The sequence below is a fragment of the Erythrolamprus reginae genome, chromosome 2, assembly GCF_031021105.1.
Source record: "Erythrolamprus reginae isolate rEryReg1 chromosome 2, rEryReg1.hap1, whole genome shotgun sequence".
Lineage (NCBI taxonomy): Eukaryota > Metazoa > Chordata > Lepidosauria > Squamata > Dipsadidae > Erythrolamprus > Erythrolamprus reginae.
This window is the reverse complement of record NC_091951.1, coordinates 275,749,803-275,774,627: the sequence shown is the minus strand read 5'-3', so window position 1 is coordinate 275,774,627 and position 24,825 is coordinate 275,749,803. Positions and strand designations below refer to the sequence as shown.

At 38.8% G+C, this 24,825-nt stretch overlaps 1 protein-coding gene across 3 annotated transcripts in view; it reads right to left on the bottom strand.

Moving 5' to 3' along the window:
• The window catches only part of PCSK5 (proprotein convertase subtilisin/kexin type 5), a 226,586-nt gene that overhangs the window by 3,622 nt on the left and 198,139 nt on the right, over window positions 1-24,825 (bottom strand). For 2 of the 3 annotated variants that reach the window (XM_070742701.1, XM_070742702.1), the window contains 8 exons: window positions 20,029-20,112; window positions 16,420-16,615; window positions 13,251-13,468; window positions 10,009-10,245; window positions 8,368-8,598; window positions 5,455-5,629; window positions 3,689-3,906; window positions 1,756-1,856 (listed from right to left, as the gene is read on the bottom strand). In XM_070742701.1, coding sequence (XP_070598802.1) covers window positions 1,756-1,856; window positions 3,689-3,906; window positions 5,455-5,629; window positions 8,368-8,598; window positions 10,009-10,245; window positions 13,251-13,468; window positions 16,420-16,615; window positions 20,029-20,112 — 1,460 coding nt within the window. The remainder of the gene's footprint in view (window positions 1-1,755; window positions 1,857-3,688; window positions 3,907-5,454; window positions 5,630-8,367; window positions 8,599-10,008; window positions 10,246-13,250; window positions 13,469-16,419; window positions 16,616-20,028; window positions 20,113-24,825) is intronic. The other variant, XM_070742704.1, reaches the window with a different exon arrangement.

The following is a 24,825-nucleotide window of genomic DNA, read 5'->3' as shown; positions in this document are numbered from 1 at the left end:
ACATTTTGTAAGAAGACCTTCAAGGTCCCTTCCAACTCTGTTATTCTATTCTGTTCTGTTCTATTCTATTCTATTCGTTAGTACTACTGTATACAGTAGTCCCTCGCTATATCGCACTTCACCTACTGCAGCTTCACTTCATCGCGGGTTTTCAAGAAATATTAATGAGAAAAATTATTTGCGGATCTTCGCTGGTTCGCGGGTTTCTGAGGAAGTCGATCGGCAGATTTAAACAGCCCGCCGAACTCGATCGGCAGGTTTTTCAAAAAAAATATATCTAAAATTGTAAATACTGTATTTAAATACTGTATCTAAAATAAATACTGTGTGGGAAGGGTTTATAAACACTTAAAACAAGGAAAACTTACCAAACAATTACAATATAAATACTTAAATAAGTACTATCAGTGGATAAATTCCCCATCGCGGATTTCACCTATTGCGGCCGGGTCTGGAACGTAACACCAGCGATAGGTGAGGGACTACTGTATACAAGAAGTTGGGTTTGCAATATAGAAACAAGCTAACAATGAATGTCTATATGTATTGAATTAATATAGCTTTAAGAGGTAGTGCTGCAAATTGCCATAAGAGGGAGCCGGAAAGCATGATTCTCTTTCTCTGCTCTCTCTGTTCTTTCTGCTGATTCACTGTGACTGATGTAGTAAGCTCAGTGTTAGTTTGGTGTAATGGAAGCTGTAATGCATGTCTGATATGTAAGACAATACAATACGACACAGTACAATAATTGAGAGATATTGACTGATTTGAATGTGAATGACTGGACTGTTTAACTTGATTGTGCTATTTCTAAGTAAATACTATTTTATATACTGTACTTTAATGTATCTGTTTTTGTATGACTGAATAATTACTCATATCTGCTGGAATCCCACATTTTCTTCTGTGCATGTCCTTGATAACTCAAGAGTTCTGCACACTCCTTAACACTGGTTATGGGCCCAGTGAGCTATTTCCAGTGAGGCATTTCCAGTGAGATATTGATAGTGAGTAGTGAGAATATTCAGTTTTTATAATCAGACAGTTAAAGTTGTATTGTTGAATTAATAATGGCACAACTACAGTCGACTAGATTATCCCTGATAGCCCAGCTGGATGGAACAAACTATGTTTCCTGGCCTACAAAATGTAGCCTGTTGTTACATTGTGAAGAACTATGGACTACGGTAATTAACCCACCAGGAATAACAGTCTTGGATGACTCAAATGATGAAGATGCAAAGAAAATAGCTGACTTTAAATGGGATAATGAAAAGGCTCTTAGCATACTTGGAGTAACATTGAATGACCAACAGCTGGTTCATATCTGTGGTCAAGAATCTGCTGCTAGATGTTGAGAAATTTTGAAAAGGATTTATGTTTGTGATAGTGTGAGTGCATACATTCATCTTAAACAAAAACTGTTTAGAGCCTGTTTGCTGAAAGGTGGTGATATGTTAGCTTTTGGAATTGATGAAGAAGAGCTACATGAAAAAGAACTGATGTTTTCTGAATTGCATCAGGTTTACAAAATTCTTTCTTCATTGGATGAGAATTATGATGATTATGTGTTTTCATTTGATGTTTTGACCAGAGATGAACTGACATTGACTGACATAACTGGAACACCGATAGAGGAGTCAAGGAGAATACTTATAATGTAGAATATTATTTATAATGTTTCAGAATGAATGCTAAAATTCAGGTTTATATAATTGTATTAAATCAAAATTTTCATTAAAAAAAAGAAAGTACCTCCAAGTCTTTATACTCTCCAAGTAAGCAGACCGAGTTGCACAATCCAGCTATGAAATGATAACTTGTTACGCAGGTTGTACATTCAAATTCTCCCTTCCCTTAAAAGGAATAACATTAAGAAACAGTTTGTTGAAAATTGTCTAATTCATACAGTAATTGCTTTCTTTTAGCAGCTTTTAACCTTTGCAAATGTGGAATCCTTCTACTCCAAATGTGTGTTTGAGACCCTAGATTTTGTACAATTTGTGGGGGTTGCAGTCTCACTAGAGCGGTGGTTCTCAACCTGGGGGTCGGGACCCCTTTGGGGGTCGAACGACCGTTTCACAGGGGTCGCCTAACACCATGGAAAAAAAACAAATTTCCCATGGTGTTAGGACTTAATGCTTCTATTCTGGCATGTTGGAACATGCCTTTACAATCTGACCAATCAGGCATTTACAGTGGGGGTCCTTCTGACTTTCCTGCCAATCACCTTATCACCTTAAAGCTCCATTAGGAAAATTGGTGCTAGACTTATGGTTGGGGGTCACCACAACATGAGGAACTGTATTAAGGGGTCGCGGCATTAGAAAGGTTGAGAACCACTGCACTAGAGTAAGAAAACATTAGTTTGGGGAAGGCTGGAACAGTAACACTCATCTCTTGGTTGAAAACCAATGTCTCAATCTCTCCATTAAAACAAATGACACTGATCTTTTCAATTCTGAATATGTTGAAAGTAATGATGGTAGTATTTAGGATTATGATGCAATGGATTTAAACTGTGATGCTAAAGACCAAGGGTTTATGGAATTGATGGAAGAGAATATTTATAGTCCAGGGTTTAACTGTGGGATCCTAGGTGTTCTCTGAGCTTGGTGGTTTTTTTGCAGTCATTTCATTACCAAACTAGGTAACATCATCAATGCAAATGTCTGCAAAAAAGCCACCAACCTCAGAGGGTGCCAAAGACCTCACAGTTTAAGGAATTTCGGAATGCTAAATATTTGAAGGGATTCAAGAGAGGCAGAATTATTCAGATGATTGACTGCTTGGGACTAATCACTAACTGACTCATTGGTATGTGATTTCATTTTAAAAAAATCTATAAAGCAACAAATACAAACCGTTGTACTGTATTCTAATTCAATTTTCACTGTGTTGTGGTTCAGCCTGAGGCTGCTCAGGGACCGGCTGTGTCTCTGCTGGCTCCATGCCCGGAGGAGGATGACAGCGAAGAGGAGGGGGCTGAACAGTCGGACGGGGGAGAGGAAAATCAGGAATGGGATGAAGGAGAACAGCATGAGAGCCCCGGGGGGGGGGGCCTCTCCCCAGCCAGTAGTTTGGAGTCATTAGGTGATGAAGCTCAAGCCGTCATTGACATGCGACAGAGACAGTCAGATCAAAGAAAGGAGCAATTAAAGAAGTATTATCAGCACTGAATTAGGAACAGCTGGGTTTGGGTGTGGTCCTCCTTAGCAGGGTTTAAAAGGCAGGCAAGCCCTTGAAGCCATGTGGAGTGTTATCAGTTTGGAGTTGCATTATCCTGTCTTGTTTCTCGGTGTCTCTGTTCCTGGCTTGTGGCCCAGCAGTTTGAAAGACCCATGGGAGGTGTAGGTCTGCTATCTACAGCCTCGTCTTGGCAGCAAGAATCCTGTATTGCTGCATGGACTTTTGCCTTTGTGGATATATTGGAAGTTCTAGCGTTTCCCTGTTTGTAAGGACATTTTCTGTTACCTGTGTTTTTCTTGAATTTTATAAACTGCCTTTGCCTTTTAACTGTGTGTCTGGCTTATCTTTTTGGGTTGGTATTGGCTTCTGGAGTGACCCAGACAGAACACACTGAGAGTGGGGGTTTTTTTGTTTGTAATCTTACCAAAGAAATTATTTTAAGAATTGAAACTAAGTGTGACTTCAGCCTTTATTTATATGGCTCTGAGCCTGAACTTACCTTTGCAAGTGTGACAAATTGGATGGCACCGTTCACAGGTCTGAGTATCAAGATCGGCATAGTAATATTCAGGGCAGGGAGAGACACATTGGTCAGAGGAGTGCAGGAGGAAGGAATTTTCCACACAGGATAAGCATTCTGTAGGTGCCGGTCCCAAACATTTCTGGCAGCTTGTGTGACATTTCTCACAGGTCCTGGTGACATTATTGACATAATACCTGTACCAATGAAATAGTAAACCTGTAAAGCCAAGCTGAGTTGAGTAGAGAACAATTACATTGTAAATAAAGATATAATTTATTTCAATGCATTTTGTACTTTGTAAATCTATGTTGTTAAGTAATGGGATGGGCTGAGAAGATGGAGCTTCTCCGAAGGCAACTAAGCTATTGAATCTGATGTCCTTCCTAGTGGGGAGTCTTCCAAACTTAAGACTTGTTTGTATGTAGTTTGCCTCAGCTAATATTCTAACCCCGTAATTGTGAACCTATGGCATGTGTAGGGATGAGGGGACATGATCGAAACATTTAAATATGTTAAAGGGTTAAATAAGTTTCAGGAGGGAAGTGTTTTTAATAGGAAAGTGAACACAAGAACAAGGGGACACGATCTGAGGTTAGTTGGGGGAAAGATCAGAAGCAACATGAGAAAATATTATTTTACTGAAAGAGTAGTAGATCCTTGGAACAAACTTCCAGCAGATGTGGTTGGTAAATACACAGTAACTGAATTTAAACATGCCTGGGATAAACATACAGTGTTCCCTCGATTTTCGCGGGTTCGAACTTCGCAAAAAGTCTATACCACGGTTTTTGAAAAATATTAATTAAAAAATACTTTGCAGGTTTTTTCCCTATACCACGTTTTTTCCCACCCGATGACGTCATATGTCATCGCCAAACTTTCATCTGCCTTTAATAAATATTTTTTTTAATAAACTTTAATAAATAAACATGGTGAGTAATAATCTGAATGGTTGCTAAGGGAATTGAAAATTGCAATTTAGGGTATTAAAGTGTTAAGGGAAGGCGTGTGATACTGTTCATAGCCAAAAATAGTGTATTTACTTCTGCATCTCTACTTCGCGGAAATTCAACTTTCACGGGCGGTCTCGGAACGCATCCCGCACGAAAAGCGAGGGAACACTGTATATCCATCCTCAGATCAAATACAGGAAATAGTATAAGGGCAGACTAGATGGACCATGAGGTCTTTTTCTGCTGTCAATCTTCTATGTTTCTATATCTCAGGGCACGTGAGACGTTACCATATGTTAGCTCCAGCACACATGTATGCACTGGCTAGCTGATTTTTAGCATTCGAGAAGGTGGTGGAGGCCGTTTTCACCCTCCCTACGCTTCAGGAAAGTCTCTGGAGCCTGTGGAGGGTGAAAAACAGACCCAGCGGCCCAACCAGAAGTTTGTTTCTGAAAACAGCCTTCCACCCAGCCAACGGGCCTACCAGAAGTGCGGAGGCTTCAGTGCGGTCTATGTGCATATGCGGGAGGGCAGTATGTGTGGGTTGTGTTCACATGCATGGGGGGAAGGTTTTGTGTTATGAGTGTGGACACACATGCGCTTGCTACTGCACAAACACACAAACACTTTTGGCACCCAAGCAAAAAAAGGTTTGCCATCACTGTTCTAACCCTTTTTGGATAGTTGCCTGTCTAAGCCTTAATCTCTTTGCTGTTTTGTATCTCTTTCTTTCTCCTTGCTATTTTATTCATCTCTTCCACGATCCTTGTCCCCTTTTCAGGCTCTTACCCAGCTGTACATTTCTGGACACACAAGTTGTCTTGCTTATACCGGTTTAGAGGGCATTGAAGGCACTGGGTGCTGTGTTTTCCGCTGCAGGTTTTACAGGTTCTGTGACAAGGGTGGCAGTGGGAGTTAGTATCTTCATGGTACCCATCAGGACAGGAACCGACACAGGTTGTATCTAAGGCGAAATAGCAAAAGACAACCTAACATTTGGGATGACAAAGATTTAATACAATATGTAGCAGAGACATGGGGAAATTCTTTGGACCAACCAAGCAACCTTTCTACATTTGAGCAGTGACTGAGCTGTCACCTGCTGTTTTGAATGTGAATAATAGGATTACAGTACTTGAAATGAGCAATACTTTAATTCTCTATTCTACTCCCAGAACCTTTGTAGAATGAAATCTAATATTGTGCAAGTGGACTTCACACAAAATAATTCCCTCCTCTATGGAGCAGATTTTGAAAATGCAGGAAAAGCTGTAGAAAAAAGGGCATTTCTTTATCATATTGTCTTTGGGTTTATACTATTGAGTGTTGCTTTGTTTATTTGTGACTTATTTGTGATTTATTTGTGACTATGTGAATTCATTCAGTGTGATCGCTAAACGAAATATTATGGTGTTTGGCACACTGTACGAACCCATACACATTATACAGTTCTACAGAGGACTAATTGAGTCTGTCATCTGCACCTCTATAACTGTATGGTTTGGCTCTGCAACCCAACAAGACCGACATAGACTTCAGAGGATAATCAGAACGGCAGAAAAAACAATTTCTGCCAACCTGCCTTCCATTGAGGACCAGTATACTGCACGAGTAAAAAAAAAGAGCAGTGGAAATATTTTATTTATTTATTTATTGGATTTGTATGCCGCCCCTCTCCGTAGACTCGGGGCGGCTAACAACAGTAACAAAAAACAGCATGTAAATCCAATACTAAAACAACTAAAAACCCTTATTGTAAAACCAAACATCCATCCATACAAACATACCATACATGAATTGTAAAGGCCAAGGGGGAAAGAATATCTCAGTTCCTCCATGCCTGATGGCAGAGGTGGGTTTTAAGGAGCTTACGAAAGGCAAGGAGGGTGGGGGCAATTCTAATCTCTGGGGGGAGTTGGTTCCAGAGGGCCGGGGCCGCCACAGAGAAGGCTTTTCCCCTGGGCCCCGCCAAACAACATTGTTTTGTTGACAGGACCCGGAGGAGGCCCACTCTGTCGGACCTAACTGGTCGCTGGGATTCGTGCGGCATTTACTGACCCCTCGCATCCTGGGCATCCTGGACATAAACTGTTTCAACTCCTACCCTCAAAACATCGCTACTGAGCATTGCCACATCAAGACAACTAGATAAAAGAACAGTTTTTTCCTGAATGCCATCACTCTGCTAAACAAATAATTCCCTCAATGATGTCAAACTATTTACTAAGTCTGCACTACTATTACTACTAGTTTTTTCTCATCATTCCCATCATCCATCTCCTCCCACATGACTTTATGACTGCAACTTGTTGCTTGTATCCTTAAGATTTTTATTAATATTGTTTCTTCATTGCTTATTTGACCCCTATGACAATCATTAAGTGTTGTACCTCATGATTCTTGACAAATGTATATTTTCTTTTATGTACACTGAGACAAAGACACTGATGCACCAAAGACAAATTCCTTGTGTGTCCAATCACACTTGGCCAATAAAGAATTCCATTCTATTCTTTTCTATTCTCCGAACTGTGACTTTTCAATATGTTAAGGAAAGTGTGCTTAGTATGTTGTATAAACATGAATGGAAATTGCTCAGAGACATGGCAGTTTACTATTACACTTTCCCTATAGAAATTCTGAGATCCTGGATTCACATATTGTGCTAAGCAGCCTTCCTGGGCCTAAAACAAATTTGGAAATGCTAGTTGGAGCATCACAATTCACCCTGTCTCTTGTGAACTTGCACAAAATGTCACCAAACTTACAGAAGGGTTTGCATGTTTAGTGTGGTGGGCGAGTCCAGTAACTCTTGATATGTAAACCATATTTTATGACTTGATTTTATGTGTTTTTCAGATTGTGTGGCTGTTTAGGAAAGTAGAGTTAAAATTTACTGCTTAGCAAGTGTTGTGGTTAGCTCTGGCCCAGCTCCTGCCCCAAGGACTGTGGATGTGGGGGAGACATCCACATGCTGCAGGCCTGTTTTGCCCCCGGTGGAATCTGCTGATGAAGGCTCCTCTGACCAAGAAGACATGCGTGACAGGGAGGAGGAGAGTGTGGCAGACAGCTCAGAAGGAGATAAATTATCTAGGTCCTCCTTGGATTCAGAACAAGAGTTAATGATACAGCCACGCATGCGGAGAGCGATGCATAGGCAACAACAACTGAGAGATTATTATCAAAGAAAATGAGGCCACCTGTGGTTGAGTGGGGCTGGGGTAATTAGTGAGGCTGCTATAAAGAGCAGCCTGTGGGTTTGGCCATTGTGGAGGATTATCTGATCGCTGTGTTTCGTGACTGCTTTACTGACTTTGACCTTTTGTGTGCTGGTTTTTCGCCGCTTTGAAAATAAACCAGAGCAAAGTGTGTTTCACTTTGTGAAAGAATAAGGACTGTGAATTGCCTCACAGCTGCAAGCTAAGTATCACAGAACTGATAAGGGACTTGTACAAATCACCAGTTTGGTTGGAGACGAGTGCTCTTTGTTATACCAAAAGAGGGCTTGGTTTAAGTGAATTTTCCTTATAAAGAACATTGTTTTGAATTTTCAAACGTGTGTGTGTCTGAAATTTGTATCTGTGAATTTCCAGGAGGAGTCTACCAGAGAGCCCGACAGAACAGCAAGATGTGTAATCCTAGCTATCAAACAAGGCCAGTGGTTCCCCTACAGAGATTTAAAAAGACAAGTAAAATACTTACTGAGAAGATGCAGACCACTCGGGCAGCTGAGACACTGAAAGTTCCCTGGTCCTTTGCAATGGAGGCAGTCTTTGTGGCAAGGCCTACACGTCCGGCTCTCCCTGTCATAGTACTGATTGGGCAAGCAGTACTGAGGGATTACACAGTGGCCACTGCTGGTCATCACCAGGCCTTCTTCGCAGGAAAGGCACTTTGTGCCAGAGGAACAAGTTGTGCAGGTCTCATTGCAGGCTAAAAAGTAACAAAGCAAAAAGATGTCATCATTTTTTGGGAGTGTTTTATTCTCAATGGAGACCTGCAAGTTCACATCTGCAGAATTCAACATATGTGAAATGAATAAGCTACTCAAATGAGTTTCATGCCACAGGTGACTGAAGCACATTTGTTAATAAGTTCTTCCTATAGGAAAATCACTGCAAAGATTGATGGTGGAGCAGTTATGCCCTCTTCACATAATAATAATAATAATAATAATAATAATAATAATAATAATAATAATTTATTAGATTTGTATGCTGCCCCTCTCCGTAGACTTGGGATGGCTCACAACAAAATAGTGACAGTGTAAAAAATCTAATATTAAAAACATTCTAAAACCCAACATTGGAACCAAACAACACAATCATACCATGCGTAAACTGTATAAGCCTGGGGAGTATCTCAGTTCCCCCATGCCTGGTGACATAAGTGGGTCTTTAGTAACTTAAGAAAGGCAAGGAGGGTGGGGGCGGTTCTAATCTTCGGAGGGAGTTGATTCCAGAGGGCCGGTGCCGCCACAGAGAAGGGTCTTCCTCTGGGGCCCACCAGATGACATTGTTTATAGTCGACGGGACCCGGAGAAGGCCAACTCTGTGGGACCTTATTGGTCGCTGGGATTCGTGCGGCAGAAGACTGTCCCCTACGCCTTGGTCATCTTGCATGTGGACCTGTTGCAACATTCTCCATGTACTCTTGAAGACAACTTGGAGTTTACAGCTGGTCTGAAAAGCTGCTATTTATAACAATCTGCCCCTAAGCATTTAAACTGCTCATTTTCTATCCTTCTTTAAGCAAATCTTAAAGATCCGTCTTTTAACCCAGGTAGGGAAGGGAAGGGCTTCTTTGTGAGAATTGTGGGTTGTTCTTTATTAACTATTTCTTTATTAATTGTTTCTGGAGATTCTCAATCATCCAGATCATGGTTGTCCCTAAAGTGCTACTCAAAAGGCAACTGAGGTTTTGGGGGGGTTTCCCTGAAAACCTTTTGCTTCTCTTCCAAGGAGCTTTGTCAGGAAATAAAGAATTTTGGGGGGAATGAAAAGTGAAACATTTTCAATGAAAAACCCAAAGTTAAGTTTTGAATAGCACCTTTGGGACATTCTTGATTCATTATTTTCATATTTGGGTTTTATTATTCACCACCCAAGAGTCATCCGGACTCCAGTAGCTTTATATATCTGATTTAAATAAACAGGGAAATAAACATGCTGAATATGAGTGTCTCATGCATGGTACATTCTTGTATTATGGGAGAGGATTAAAAGAACAGGTCTAAAACATAGAGCTGCGAGAAATTTTTAATTTAAATGTCATTTTGACTGCAGTGTTTGAATCAAATAGACTTTCTGAATCGGATTACCAGTTGAACTGAAAAAGGGATACCTCTGCAGCTGCTGGTCTCATCTTCAAAGTAAGTGCCATCTGGGCAGTATTCATAACATCTGCCTCTGAATAATGCATAGGAAGTATCAGGACAGGCAATGCAGTCGTCATCTTCTGGGCCTTCGCATTCTCTGCAGAGCTCATGGCAGGGCAGGCAGTGGGCGGAGAGAGAGTAAAAACCAGAGGGACAATTCTTCAAACACTGACCATTGTACAGATGGAAGGAAGGAACACAAACTTTCAAGGGAAAAAGAGAGAGATCCAATCAAGATATATAAAAAAACACAACTGTCTTGATTTTTATATGATACGTAGACATAGCCCCTCGCTTTGACATAGGGTGAGTCTTACTGGGATGTACAGTATATGGGATTTGACGTCGAGTTTCACTTTGTGGAAAAACTCTACTCTTTAACTGTACAGTGGTACCGCTACCTAAAAATGCCTCTACTTACTAACTTTTCTAGATAAGAACTGGGCGTTCAAGATTTTTTTGCCTCTTCTCAAGAACCATTTTCCACTTACAAACCCGAGCCTCCAAAACTGTAACCGGAAAAGGCAGGGAAAAGCCTCCATTGGGCCTCTCTAGGAGTCTCCTGGGAGGATATCGGGGCGGAAAAGGTGGGGAGAAGCCTCTGTGGGGCCTCTCCAGGAATCTCCTGGGAGGAAACAGGGCAGGAAAAGGTGGGGAGAAGCCTCCATAGGGCCTCTCTAGAAATCTCCTGGGAGGAAACAGGGCCTCTACCCTCCCTGTGGTTTCTCCAATCACATGCATTATTTGCTTTTACATTGATTTCTATGGGAAAAATTGCTTCTTCTTACAAACTTTTCTACTTAAATTCACGAAACGAATTAAGTTTGTAAGTAGAGGTAGCACTGTACTCTAAAAATAGATGGAAGTTATAGGGTCAGATTCTGGAATAATCAGTGACTTTACAATTATAATTTTAAAGGATTTTGAACAACTTCAGAAAAAGTTGTCTTAGCCTAACATGTTTTCAGTGGCATTATTATCAACCCAAACATGTTTTGAGTATGATAAAAGCCATGCTGGTGCAGTAGTTTGAATGGAGTACTGAAGACTATTTCTGCTGACTGCTGGCAATTTGCCAGTTTGAATCTCATTAGGCTCAAGGTTAATTCAGTCTTCCACCCTTCTTAGGTCAGAAAAATAAGGACCCAGATTGTTGGGGCCAATATGCTGAGTCTATAAAGACTCAGAGAAGGCTGTAAAGCATTTTGAAGTGGTATAGAAGTCTAAATACTATTGTTATTCAGATGTCCTTTCCCCCACTTTCTATGGAATCTGTTTATGAAATCAAACCAATGTCAAAATGAAAATGTATATGTAAATTTGTGAATGAAAATATATATTTAAATTTGAAATTTCTGGTATTCCTTACTTATAGCATAAAGAATGAGAATAACTGAGAATGGATCATCAGAAAAATGGTGAAGTTTGCCTTTGGAATTAAAGTTAGTTGATTATCATATTTTATTCTGAGTTTATTGGATTCCTCAAAGAATGAATGGGAAAGAAAAGATTCTAGATTTTCACTGTAACAGATAAATGGACAGTATATCAACATATATTATTTAGTCATATCTGGATTGATGTGGGGAGTTGAAAAATATTGCAAAAATATTAGTAATATTATATATTTATTTCTTTATATGATTTATATAGTGACATTTCACAATAGTTTTACAAAGTTTAAACAAACCTTATTTCACAACAGTTGTTACAAAGTTTAAACAAACCTAAAAATCACGATGCCTGAACTTGCTTGATATAGGGATATTTGCAAGTTAAAAATATGAATGTAATATTAAATTATAATTCCACAATCATGGAATCCAATCATTTTGAGAAATATTGCTTGTATCAAACAATCATCATCATCAACAACAACAACATCAAAAGAGTTGAAAGGGGCCTTGGAGGTCTTCTAGTCCAACTACCTGCTTAGGCAGGAAACCCTCACCACTTTAGAGAAATGGTTATCCAACATCTTCTTAAAAACTTCCAGTGTTGGAACATTCACAACTTCTGGAGGCAAGCAGTTCCACGGATTAATTGTTCTAACTGTCAGGAAATTTCTCCTTAGTTCTAAGTTGCTTCTCTCCTTGATTAGTTTTTATCCATTGTTTCTTGTCCTACCCCCAGGTGCTTTGGAGTAGGTTGACTCCCTCTTCTTTGTGCCAACCTTTGAGATATTGGAATACAGCTATCATGTCTCCTGTGGTCCTTCTTTTCATTAAACTAGACACACATCTTTCCTAAAATTGGACTGCATATGTTTTAGCTTTCAGTCCCCTAATAATCTTTGTTGCACTTCTCTGCACTCTTTCTAGAGTCTCAACATCTTTCTTACATTGTGGTGAACAAAACTGAATGCAGTATTTCAACTGTGGCCATTCCAAGACATTATAAAATGGTATTAACACTTTACTTTTGGGGAATAGTTAAGAGAATCATTTGAGATATTAGAAAAGTACTATTACCGCACATACCAAGTTTGAATTCAAGAAATGTGTAATTTATTCATCTTGAAAGAAACTATTTTTCTCACTAATAAAAAAATAGCATAATACCATTTGGCATACATTTATTACAAACAGAAATAAGGTTTAATTTAAAGTTTGATATATTGTTGTTCAACAATTAAATGAATATGCGCTGTGTTTAGGTGATTTATATCAAAATAGTATATTGTGTTTTATTGTCTTTTTCTATTTGCTTGTTTTATTTTATTATTTTTATGGTCTTTTATTGTTTGTCTTGCTGTTATCACTGTGTACCTAATTCATTGGTTGGATAAGTGCATACCACTGTTCTTTAATTTCTTGATATTGTTTTCCTGGTATTTATTTTTTTTAAAGTACCATAAAATTATAGAAAAAGAAGAAGAAGAAGATGCAGCACCTCCACCTATACAGAAGTGCAAAAACCCAGCCTCTCTCCCTTCGTTGTCTTCAGTTGGCTGGCAACGGCTTTCAGATTGGGATTATTTATCAAGACATTTGCATCATTGGATTGTGAGTGACTGGATCTCATTGCTTTACTTCTAACTTATTAAACAGTCACTTGGGAAGTTGTTATATAGTCTATGCTTGAAAGATAAAGGTGCCCAGATGAGCTTTGAAGAGCTGAACTGAGCTCAATGCGTTCAGATGAAGTTTCTACATTTTGGATGAGTGGAAAGGTTGAAACTGCATGGATCACTGGATTCTTGGCTTACCTTTGCATTTGTTTAGATGAAGACATTCCTGACACGTCAGTGGACAAGCTTCACAGACTCCATCGACAGCAAAATGTCCCTTGGAGCATTCAGGTTTGCATGTGAAGCCCTCTAGCATCAAGGGCCTTTCACAGGAGAGGCATGTGGTGGCATTTTTTCTACATGTTTTGCAAGGCGAGTTACATTCCCTGCACTCTTCATCTTTAGCAAAAAAGCCCCTGCAACAAGAAAGAGGGGGAAAAAACCCATTAAGTGACAGACTACATTCTAATTCTCAGCAAAAGTATTGCATAGCCTGCCTTGCTTCTATCTGCACCCCTCAAATTTGCTTTTTCTCTGCTCCTTTCTCTTTTTACCTTTTAATTTTTCTGTTCTTGACTTTTTATATGTTATATCCTTTTGAAATTTAATAAAGTTCTATTTAAAAAATATTGAGAGGATGAGTTTAAAAGTTTTTACAGTGATACTTCACTACTCATCATTAATTGGTTCGGGGAAGTGCGATGAGTACCAAAATTGATGATATCAAATATTTTTTTCCCTTAAGGAATAATTTAGTGAGTCACAAGGTAGTTGACATAGACAAGTTCTAGTTTGTACCAGCCAATGAGTACCAGGACAAAATATTTGCATCACTGAGTGCCAAATTTTATGAGTTTTAAGGCAGATGAGTACTACCAAAGAATCGTAATTATGTACTTGTTGCTCGGTTATCTTTGATTCTGAAAAATCAAAATTTCCTATCATAATACTGTACTGAAGTCCAGTTTCTGGATGATTTTCTTTTCAAGAAAAACTTCAAAGTTCTGTTTTACTTTCTCATTCTGAAAAGTACAATTTGCTGGAGTTTATGAGCTAACTTTATAATTGCAATGAGGTGAAAAATGCTGCTGCTGATGTTTCCTGGGACACTTTTGTCCAATATTCTGGATTCTCCCTGTTTGCCTACATTTCTTGATCTAAAAATAAATAAATAAATAGACTGTCCTTAAGATGAACTTCCCCAAATCCTCAGGATTTATCTGAAAGTAAAAAACCTGAGTTGTTGAAGACTAATAGACTCAGACAATCCCTTTGCCAAGGATCTGGATTTCATCCAAGATAATTGCACCACCAATTTCTTCTTTGAAGAACAATGGCAAAGCAATTTCATTCCCACCACATTGAAGAAGAACAAAATGCAAAGGAAATGCTCAACTTAGCACCAGATCCAGGGGTGACATGCTACTGGTTCGGCCCGGTTCAGGCATACTGGTAGTGACGGCTGCCGGTAGTTCGGACAACCAGTAACATGTTTATTTTTACGTGAAAGGACTGCCCTTTGCTTGCAGTGCCACTGCAGTGTCCTTTCATGTAAAAATAACAATGTTTATTTTTACGTGAAGACCTCCCTTTGAAGGAGCTGGGGAATCCCTCCCACAAAGAGATTCCGGGGGTGGAGCCTTGACGTCACCAGCAGGTTGCTAAGGACGCCAAGGTGATCACTTCCTGGATTCCATGGAATCCAGGAAGTGATCACCTTGACGTCCTTGGCAACCTGCCGGTGACGTCAAAGCTCCGAACGCTGAATGCGACCCTGAACTTTGCCCGAAGTTTCAAACAATTTTGGGTTCGTGTTCGGCATACCGAACACCCCAAAATTCAGTACGGACCCGAATTGTGCAGGTTCAGTTCGCCCATCACTAATCACCACTTTCTTTTTTTAACCCTCTGCGCATGCGCAAAACCTACGCATGAGCAGAGGGTGAAAAAGCATGCATGGTGGCAGGTGCATGCAAGAAAGAAGTGAGCATGTATGCACAAAGCATGTACACACAAAATGTGCACTTCCAAACTGGTAGGGAAGGTAAGTAGATTTTACCACTGACCAGATCCACACATCTCCTTATTAAACTAGAAAGATCAGGTCCTCCAGAAGAATCCCAAAATATTTTAGTATATGTCTCACTTCCTTTGGAAATAATTATACTTCTTAAAAAAAATATAAGTTAAATTAATATTAATTCAATTTTGTTTTTATTTTCAAGCTTCTGATACCATGAATAAAGCAAAGCAAGCAATACAGGGGATTTGCTCAGAAAGTTTAACAGGGGATTTGAAAGGATCAAAGCAGCAACTTTCATCTTTTGATGTGGGAACACACCCTCTTAAGGGAAACGATGCTATGATTGTAATATGGACTACTTGGCCAATATTGCAGCTGGGTGTCCTTCGATCCCGTATTTAATGATTCTACAGCCTTTAGATAGTCATGTTTTGGGAACAATCAGCCTTTTGTAACTGCCAAACAGTCCTGAGAAAGAGACAACTGCTTTAAAGCAGGTGCATACAAGTGGTTTTTTTTTTTTTTTCCCATATCCTCCCTTCCCAGGTACTTCAAAGCCATTTTTGGAACAGAATCTGAGGCCCTGAACAAACAAAATATTTTAGAAATAAAATAGTAAAATGAATGCCAATCACTCAGTCTTTCTCTGCCTGGTTGCTCATCTGATTCTAAAGGCTTTGTAAAAAGAAGAAAGAAAAATGCTTCAACAAACAGCATTAGATCCTGTAGGGCCCTTGTTCTGAAGGCATTAATATTCACCCTGATTCTTATTGTCCTTCTACTTTCTGGATCATCATTAAGAAAACTCTGATCTCCGACCAAGGCATTCACCCAGCTGAGTCACTATCTTCTGTTTTAAATCTTAACATAAGTTTATACATTTTTGATATTACACATTTATTATTTTTACATGCTGGTAGTTCAATTTCAAATTCCGTTTTCTGTTTTTCAATTCTAATTATCACCGTATTCCTATTCAATCTTTCTTTTAACTAAGCATATAAAAATAATTGTATGCTAGATCCTTCTTCAGTCGGTGCATCTCTTGACTTCATCCTATTTTCTCCTTCCTTTATTATAATACCTTCTCAATAAGTTCTCAAAGGAATGCTCACGTTCTTAGAATGCTGGAATGGAAATTTGTCTAGGAAATCTACCAGAGAAAGCCAGAGGAATATTTATTATGTAACTTTGCAAACATTCTGAAAAAGCCAAGGGATCTCATTGCTTTCTCCAAGGAGAAAGTTACAAGTATTGCAATGTAGAAAATGGGGAAGTGGAAATGCCGCGCTGAATGTGAAGAGAACTAGGAGTTTGCAAGAATGAATATAAATGGGTACATACATGGAGCACTCCTGCACGCATTCATGTCCTTGCAAATAGCGTGGTGTGCTTGTATTGGACAAACATTTCAGACAGTGTTGCTTTGCTGTGCATTCTTCACAGTCCTTGGTGCAGTTCTCACATTGTTTTGTCTTCGTATTGCGAAATGTTTGAGGAGGGCAGTCATGGACACAGGTCCCAACAAAAAGAAATTGGCCTGGGAAAAAAAATGGTATAGGTCAGTGGTTCTCAACCTGTGGTCTTCTGAGGGAGCCTAGAACTATGGCGTCTAAAACATGATTTAAGTATTGCCCACAAGATCATATGCTGCAATGTCCTACCGGTCAATGACTACTTCAGCTTCAACCGCAACAACACAAGAGCACGCAACAAATTCAAACTCAATACGAACCGCACCAAACTTGACTGTAAAAAATATGATTTCAACAATCGAATTATCGAAGCGTGGAACTCATTACCGGACTCAATTGTGTCAACCCCTAACCCCCAACATTTCTCCCTTAGACTCTCCACGATTGACCTCTCCAGATTCCTAAGGGGCCAGTAAGGGGCGTACATAAGTGCACTGGTGTGCCTTTCGTCCCCTGTCCAATTGTCTTTCCTTTCTCTCACTTATCATATATATTCTCTTTCTTTCATATATCCTCTCCTCTAAGCCCACTTTCACCCTTTCTATATTATCACATGTCTATTTTCTTCCTATATACTTGTGTATTGGACAAATGAATGAATGAAAATGAACATGGGATCCATGAAAGCTTGAAAAAATGTTACGATTTAAATCTTGAGTTAAGTCTTGTGGGTCCATTGCCATGGTCCATGGCCACAAAAGCTATTTTTAGCAGGTCCAGGGTGAAGAAAAGGTTGAGAAGCACTGGTATAGATATAAATTATTTGAAAGACAGCTAGTGGTACTGTTGCAAATATTGACTACCTATTATTATTAAGACTTTCCACCTCTGCTCTCTTGTGCCCATTTTGAAGTTTAAAAATCCATTGAGAACAGTCATTAAGATTAAGACATTCTGGGGATATACTATTTATTATATATTCACTGATGTTTAATGGAGAGTTATTCTTTTAGTGGCGCTGCATAGGGACTTACCAAATAATGTTATGCTCTTTTTTGTATTCATAGCTTAATGAGTCATTATTAAGAAGCCCAAACTGTTGTCAATAGGTACATTACACAGCCTTAGAATGGACAATGAAGATAATAATGTGGTAGGTAGTTTTTGCCTCTTAGGGTCAACCTTCAGAGTAAAGTAACCAGAAGTCAAGAAATATACTACATATTGGAATGTGATAGTATAGCATTGAAAGCTTTGGAAAAGAGATAAGGGAATTCTATGTGACATTTTATGGAAGCAAAAACTGGACTTTGAACAAGCTATACAGAAAATGTGTTGATGCTTTTGAACGTTGGGACTCTTGACAATATCATGTACAGCCATGGAAACAAACAAATGGCTCATCAAATAAATCAACTCAGAGTTTTCACTTGCGGAAACAAATGACCAAGCACAAATTATCCTACTTGAAGGCACAGCTAGCTCTCTGGAGAAGGCTGTAATGCTGGGAAAGTTAAAAGGAAAGAAAAGAAAAGACGAGTGTTATCAACAGTAAGGTGGATGGATTAAATTATAGTAGCTATGGATGCATTGTTGAAAGGCCTGAATAATCAGTTTTGGAACAAATTGTTATGGATATAAGACAACTAACACTCAACATAGACTTGCTGGCAGGTCAATCATCAGCCCAATACTAGTGGCTGAAAGGTCTATTATTGTTTTCTGTTGCCTATATTGATTTAAACTGACATACCCTGAGGATAAAGATGGAAGGATAGCAATAATTCCTCCCATAAATAAAAATAAATAACATGGAATTATATTTTAACACAATGAAAATGAAAATAGCAGGTCACTGAAATTCAGTGCCTCAGTTTGAATTTGAGCAGAAAAAACAAGAGATAAACTACTATAACAAATGTGAAACTTGTCATTTTGTATTTAAGCCAGCTTCTTACAATTTTGTGCAAGAATCTTGCTTTCCAAATTCTCAATGTGTCTGCTAACTTGACAAATGACAGAATCTCTACCCTATCTAGTAGTTTTCTCCAAAGAATCTCTCAGTTGTACCTCACTTCTATAAAGTGACACCTATAGAAGCAAGAACCTATTCTTAAAACTAAACTTTATTCCTTCTATTACTTAATTATGGCACTCTTTCCGGATGAGCGATTCTGTGATTAATGTTATCCCCACCATTAATAGTAGTAATATTTATTGTCCTTATGTTCTTGTTCTATGTTTATGTCTTCGTTCTATTTTTTTGCAAAGTATTATTGAAATTGTTGATTGCATTTTTATTTATTTAGAAAATTTACATGGCCACCCAACTGTCTGAAAGTGACTCTAGGCAACTGACAAAAATAAAATCCCAGTACAAAAAAACAATAAACCCTTACTCCTGGGCTGACCACAATCAATCACATATTGGACTCCATATCACTCTTGGGCCACAGGCCCATTGTCAGAATCATGTCTTCACAATCTTGCAAAAGAGTGTCAGAGTCAGTTGTAAGCCTCTGGGACCGCCTTCTGCCGCACGAATCCCAGTGGCCAATTAGGTCCCACAGAGTTGGCCTTCTCCGGGTCCTGGCAACTAAACAATGTCGGCTGGCGGGGTCCAGGGGAAGAGCCTTCTCTGTGGCGGCCCCGACCCTCTGGAATCAACTCCCTTCAGAGATTTGAGCAGCCCCCCCTCTCCTTCCGTAAAATGCTGAACACCCACCTTTGTTGCCAGGCGTGGGGATAATTACCACCAACCCTTTGTTATGTTTTCGACCTTTATTGTATGATGGATTGGGTTAAATGTGTATTATTGTGTAGTTTGGGATTTTATTATAATATTGGTTATGATATTAATGTTTTAAATTTTTACTATTGGATTTGTAATGCATTGTGTTATTGTTATGTTGTGAGCCTCCCTGAATCTTCGGAGAGGGGCAGCATACAAATCTAATAAATTATTATTATTATTAAGCCGCCCTGAGTTGATTGAGGAGGGTGGCATAGAAATCTAATAAATAAATAAAACAAATCATCTCTGCAGGGCTTATATTCCACAGGGAGGAAGCCACATGAAGAAAGCCCTTCTTGATTCAGTAGATCAGTGTTTCTAAACCTGGGAGTCGGGACCCCTTTGGGGGTCGAACAACTGTTTCACAGGGGTCGCCTAAGACTATGAGAAAAGACAAATTTCCCATGGTGTTAGGAACTAAGACTTCTATTCTGGTGCCTTGAAACAAATTTTTACAATCCAACCAATCAGATGTTTACAGTGGGAGTGTCCCTCTGATCTTCCTGCCAATCAGCTTAAAGCTCTGTTGGGATAATTAGCGCCATAACATGAGGAACTGTATTAGGAGGTCACGACATTAGAAAGATTGAGAACCACTGATGTAGAGTTACAATACCAACATTGAGAACCACTGCACTAGATGGACTTAATCCCATATTGCAGATACTTTATTGTTGATTGTTACTTTAAAGTGCTGTGAGTCTGGAGTTGATTATATGGTATCTTAGTGGAATAAATAAATACCTGCAGGGCATGAAGTACATCTATCCGCAACTGTTTCACAGGTTTTGCATGAAGGAGCACATGGCTGAAAATCAGTAGCTGTTGCTGTATTAAAAAGAGAGAGAAAAGAAACCAGTTAGTAACACTGGACATCTCTTGATATCCTGGCTGAGTACTTGATTCCAAATATGATTATGACATACAGTGTTCCCTCGATTTTCGCAGGGGATGCGTTCCGAGACCGCCCGCGAAAGTCGAATTTCCGTGAAGTAGAGATGCGGAAGTAAATACACTATTTTTGGCTATGAACAGTATCACAAGCCTTCCCTTAACACTTTAAACCCCTAAAGTGCAATTTCCCATTTCCTTAGCAACCATTTAGATCATTACTCACCATGTTTATTTATTAAAGTTTATTAAAAAAATTTTTTATTAAAGTCAGATGAAATTTTGGCGATAACATATGACGTCATCAGGCGGGAAAAACCGTGGTATAGGGAAAAAACCCGCAAAGTATTTTTTTAATTTATATTTTTGAAAAAACGCGGTATAGACTTTTCGCGAAGTTTGAACTTGCGAAATTCGAGGGAACACTGTAGTGTCATTTCATACCTTCCACAACAAAGAGACAGATGTTGAGAGGATGAAATCCTTCCTTCTATTGTAGGACATTGAAATTCAAATACAAGAGAAACAGGGCCTGCTTACCCCATAAAAGCATTTCCAAGCTAAATATATCTTATTATTATTTATCTAGATAGTTATCTACAATTGGCACTCTGACTTCAATATGTGCACCCAGTGTCTGAATGGCCAAGGCAAGCTACCCATTGTACTTCTTTTTCATAAGCTCAGTTTACAGGAATACAATCATTATAGTTTTGGATCGGGAGGAAAGGTGAAAGTTCGATACTATGAAGAAATGACTAGGTCGACTGTTCATATTCTTGTCCTCTTCGTTACCTTGACCAGCTTCTGAGATGCCTACCGGTAATAAGTTTTGTCTTAGATCATACTGTATTTTCAGCATTCTCTGAAGAAGGATGATGATGATGATGATGCAGTGATATCCAACTCATTACCTACAGTACATCTATCAATAAATAATCAATATTAGCGAGCAGCAGCAGCTTTCAAAAACTCAAAGCAGTTAACAACAGACAATCCTGGTGAATTGGTGTCCATTGAACCAGGAAGGGCATTGAATCATCAACTGCCAATTAGTGGATTGGATGTAGGCATCTCCCAACAATGTATTCTTTAATTTTCAATGCAACATCTGAACATTCTTTGTTAATTAAGTGCTTTAAGAACTCTTGTGAGCAGCTGAGATTCCAATTCTAAGTGCTACTACTGTACTACACATGAATTTCCAGCAGAGGGTAACATTCATCAGGAATTGGGAAGCAGCTGGCCCATTAAATAGTTACAAGCCAGCAATTCAAACTATCTTCAGCAAATCTAGATTTTTATTAATATTTATTAATTCAGACCTGAATTTGACATTGCTCATTGTCAAACTTGCATTCAAATATAATACGGTTGCCTATTAGCTTTGCTTTTCCTGGGAAAATTTGAAAACCTCCACATTGCAAAATTCCTCTAACAGAATGGCATGTACTTTGATGTGCTCAAATATGCATTTGTTTCTTTGATTAATTACATAGCTATGCTTTCCTTGTATCTCGCTAAATGCAGTAATCAGTTCTTCAAAAGTCTGGCAACAATACAAACAAAACAGCTCCACACATACTGTAGCTTCCAAAGCAGTTTGAATTCTGCAAACAGGTGCTATAGCCTCAGAGATGGCAAATTGTTAGGATATAATGACAGCTAGTGTGTGAATCCTAGCTGTCTTTCTGGAAATGTGCTGATCAAAAGTTAAATTACAAGTGTAACTCAATTGGAGCACTTCTAACATTATGTATTATATTACATAACATTATGCATATTAAGAGCATTATTAATGCTTGTCTACTTTTCTGTTCTTAAGCAAACGTATTAAATTCAACTAAAATAATTGTACATGTATAAATTAAAGTAGGGATGATATATTCATTGCATAATTTATAACTTCACAGTACAGTATCTTTACATTTCCACCCGCTGTATCAAAATTATAAATAAAAATAATTTATATTATTGATAAAATTCTATCTTTGCTTACTAAGTGCAACAGGTGTGGGAAGGCTATAACTACTGGTTTGTGCATGAATAATATTTTTGCTACATTTTTTCCTCTACTTGAAGAATTTCTTTTTGTTTCATAAGCCAAAGTAAGGTCTTCTCTTTCTATGATTTTTAATCATTTATGGTTTTTCAAAATATAAAAGTGGTTGTTTATTTATCATCAATAGCTTTTACCTTGCACTTATTAATGGAAAATAAATGGAACAGTATCTCAGAACCATATTCCACAATAACAGTAAAAAAAAAATTATTCCTTTTTTTAAAATTTCAGAAAAATGTATTGATAAATGAGGGACTGAACAGCCGCCCTGAGTCCTTTGAGATTGGGCGGCATAGAAGTCGAATAAATAGAGATTGTATCATATCATGCAGTTATATAACAATAATTTGTGTGGCCAAGATAGCATAAATTGGCTTTGCTTTCACATCCAAGTTGGAGCATGTTTCTTAGACTGTTAATTTTGCAGAACTATAGTCAGCCATGCACAAACACTGAACAAGACTCACATATGTAACATTATAGTTTTAAAATAAAGTTTAATAGAAATAAAAATATACTATTGATATAATAGTATTTATAATGAGATAAATCCTAGAAATTGTGCAGTTTCTGGATTTAAGAGATTGATAAAGGTAAGAGTTGTGGCGAAATAAACCGTAACCCAGATATCTACATCTTTAGATACCTCCCCCAATTTCTACAAATGTAAAGTCTTCATAGAAAAGGTATTTCAATTTTATCACCTTTTATGTTGAATGTTCTGCAGAACTCTCATTTTCTATATACTTTACAAATCATTGAGAAGCTTAGTTGGCTTCAGAGAGCCTAGCTCAGGGTGAGCAACTGATTTTCCCAAGAGGTCACATGAGAAATTGGAATTGTTGTGGAAGGCTGAACCAATAGAGTTATGAAGGTGCATAGCTATACATGCATGCACAAATGTAAACGGAAAAACAACAACAACAACCAGACAGTTCCAAAATAAAAGCAATCCACGTGGTCCTGACAAGGACAATCAAAAGGCCAGAAGTGGCCCAGGGGCTTTAAAATGCTTAGTTCTCGCCTACCTATATAACCAGTCACCATCATTGAATTGGGAGGCTGTATAGGGCATTTCACTGGATTTCAACATAACAGGATCTCTACATGGGGCTACCTTTGAAGAGTGTTCAGAAACTTCAGATTGTCCAAAATGCAGCTGCGCGAGCGGTTTTGGGCCTCCCAAGACATGCCCATATCTCGTCATCACTCTGTGGACTGCATTGGCTGCTGATCAGTTTCCGGACACAATTCAAAGTGTTGGTTATGACCTATAAAGCCCTACATAGGACCAGACTATCTCCGAGACCGCTTTCTGCCACACAAATCCCAGTGACTGCTGAGGTCCCACAGAGTTGGTCTCCTTAGGATCCCGTCAACCAAACAATGTTGGCTGGTGGGACCTTGGGGAAGAGCCTTCTCTGTGGGGGGCCCAGCCCTCTGGGATCAGCTCCCCCCGGATATTCGCACTGCCTCCACCCTCCTTGCCTTCCCAAAAAGCCTAAAACGTATCTTTGTCGCCAGGCCTGAGGCTGCTAGATCTTCCCCCTGACCAACGAATGTTTTTTAGTATGATTGTTGAATGAATGTTAATGGAAGTTTTTTTTTAAAAAACTAGAATTTTAAGGATTGCTTTTTTATGTATATTAATTGTATTGTTTTACTATTGTTTCTTGTATATGTTGTGAGCCGTCCCGAGTCCTCAGAGAGAGGCGGCATACAAATCCAATTAAACCTTAAACCTTAAACAGTAATTCAAGGGCATCATGATGCTAGAATGCATAGGAAGTGCATGGTAAATATATCAAGAGTACAGACCAGTTTGGACCGGTTCTATAGAATTTACCTATAGAATTCTTCCTGCTCACTGAACTGGCAATGATGGCCATCTGCACCCCCCCCCCCAAACTGGCTTTCTCGGTGCCGTAGATGCCACCATCTTATTTTTTGCTTCTGCATATGGGCAGAAATGTTTTTATGGGTTTTAAGCAGTGCGGGTGTGCTCGTGCGCATGTGAAGCACACCCGCACCCATGCATCGCATGAGGAAGCAAACCGGCAGCGAGATAAGCCAGAACCCACCCCTGCAAGAAATATGCAATTAAAGCACCATCCCTTGCAGCTTCCTAAAGAAATGTGGGCCTAAAGAAAATGAACCAAATAGAACCAAACCAAATCCTTCATCTAAAAATCTGGTGGCTCTCTCTCTCATTTTGTATGAATACAACGCTAGAGCTACAGAGACCAAGAGTCTGAATCCAAGCCAGATAATTTCCTTTGCTCTGAATGCCCGAGAGGAGGACCTGAGCCAATGCCTCTTGTTCCAGATCCTTCTGAACTCTTTTTTTTACAGGCATGGCGACTGTATGTATTTCCAACCTATCAGTTGTGAACAAAACCCAACAATATAAACGGACATAAAATATGGTTTGAAATTGCATGTTGATTTTTTTAAAAAAATAGTCTTTAAACCTTCCCCAGCTGAAAAACATTTGCACAAATATACTGTATTCACCTTATTTTCTTTTGTTTAACTACCCATTTTTAAAATTTATTTTTAATTGAATATAAAACATTAAAAAAAACATG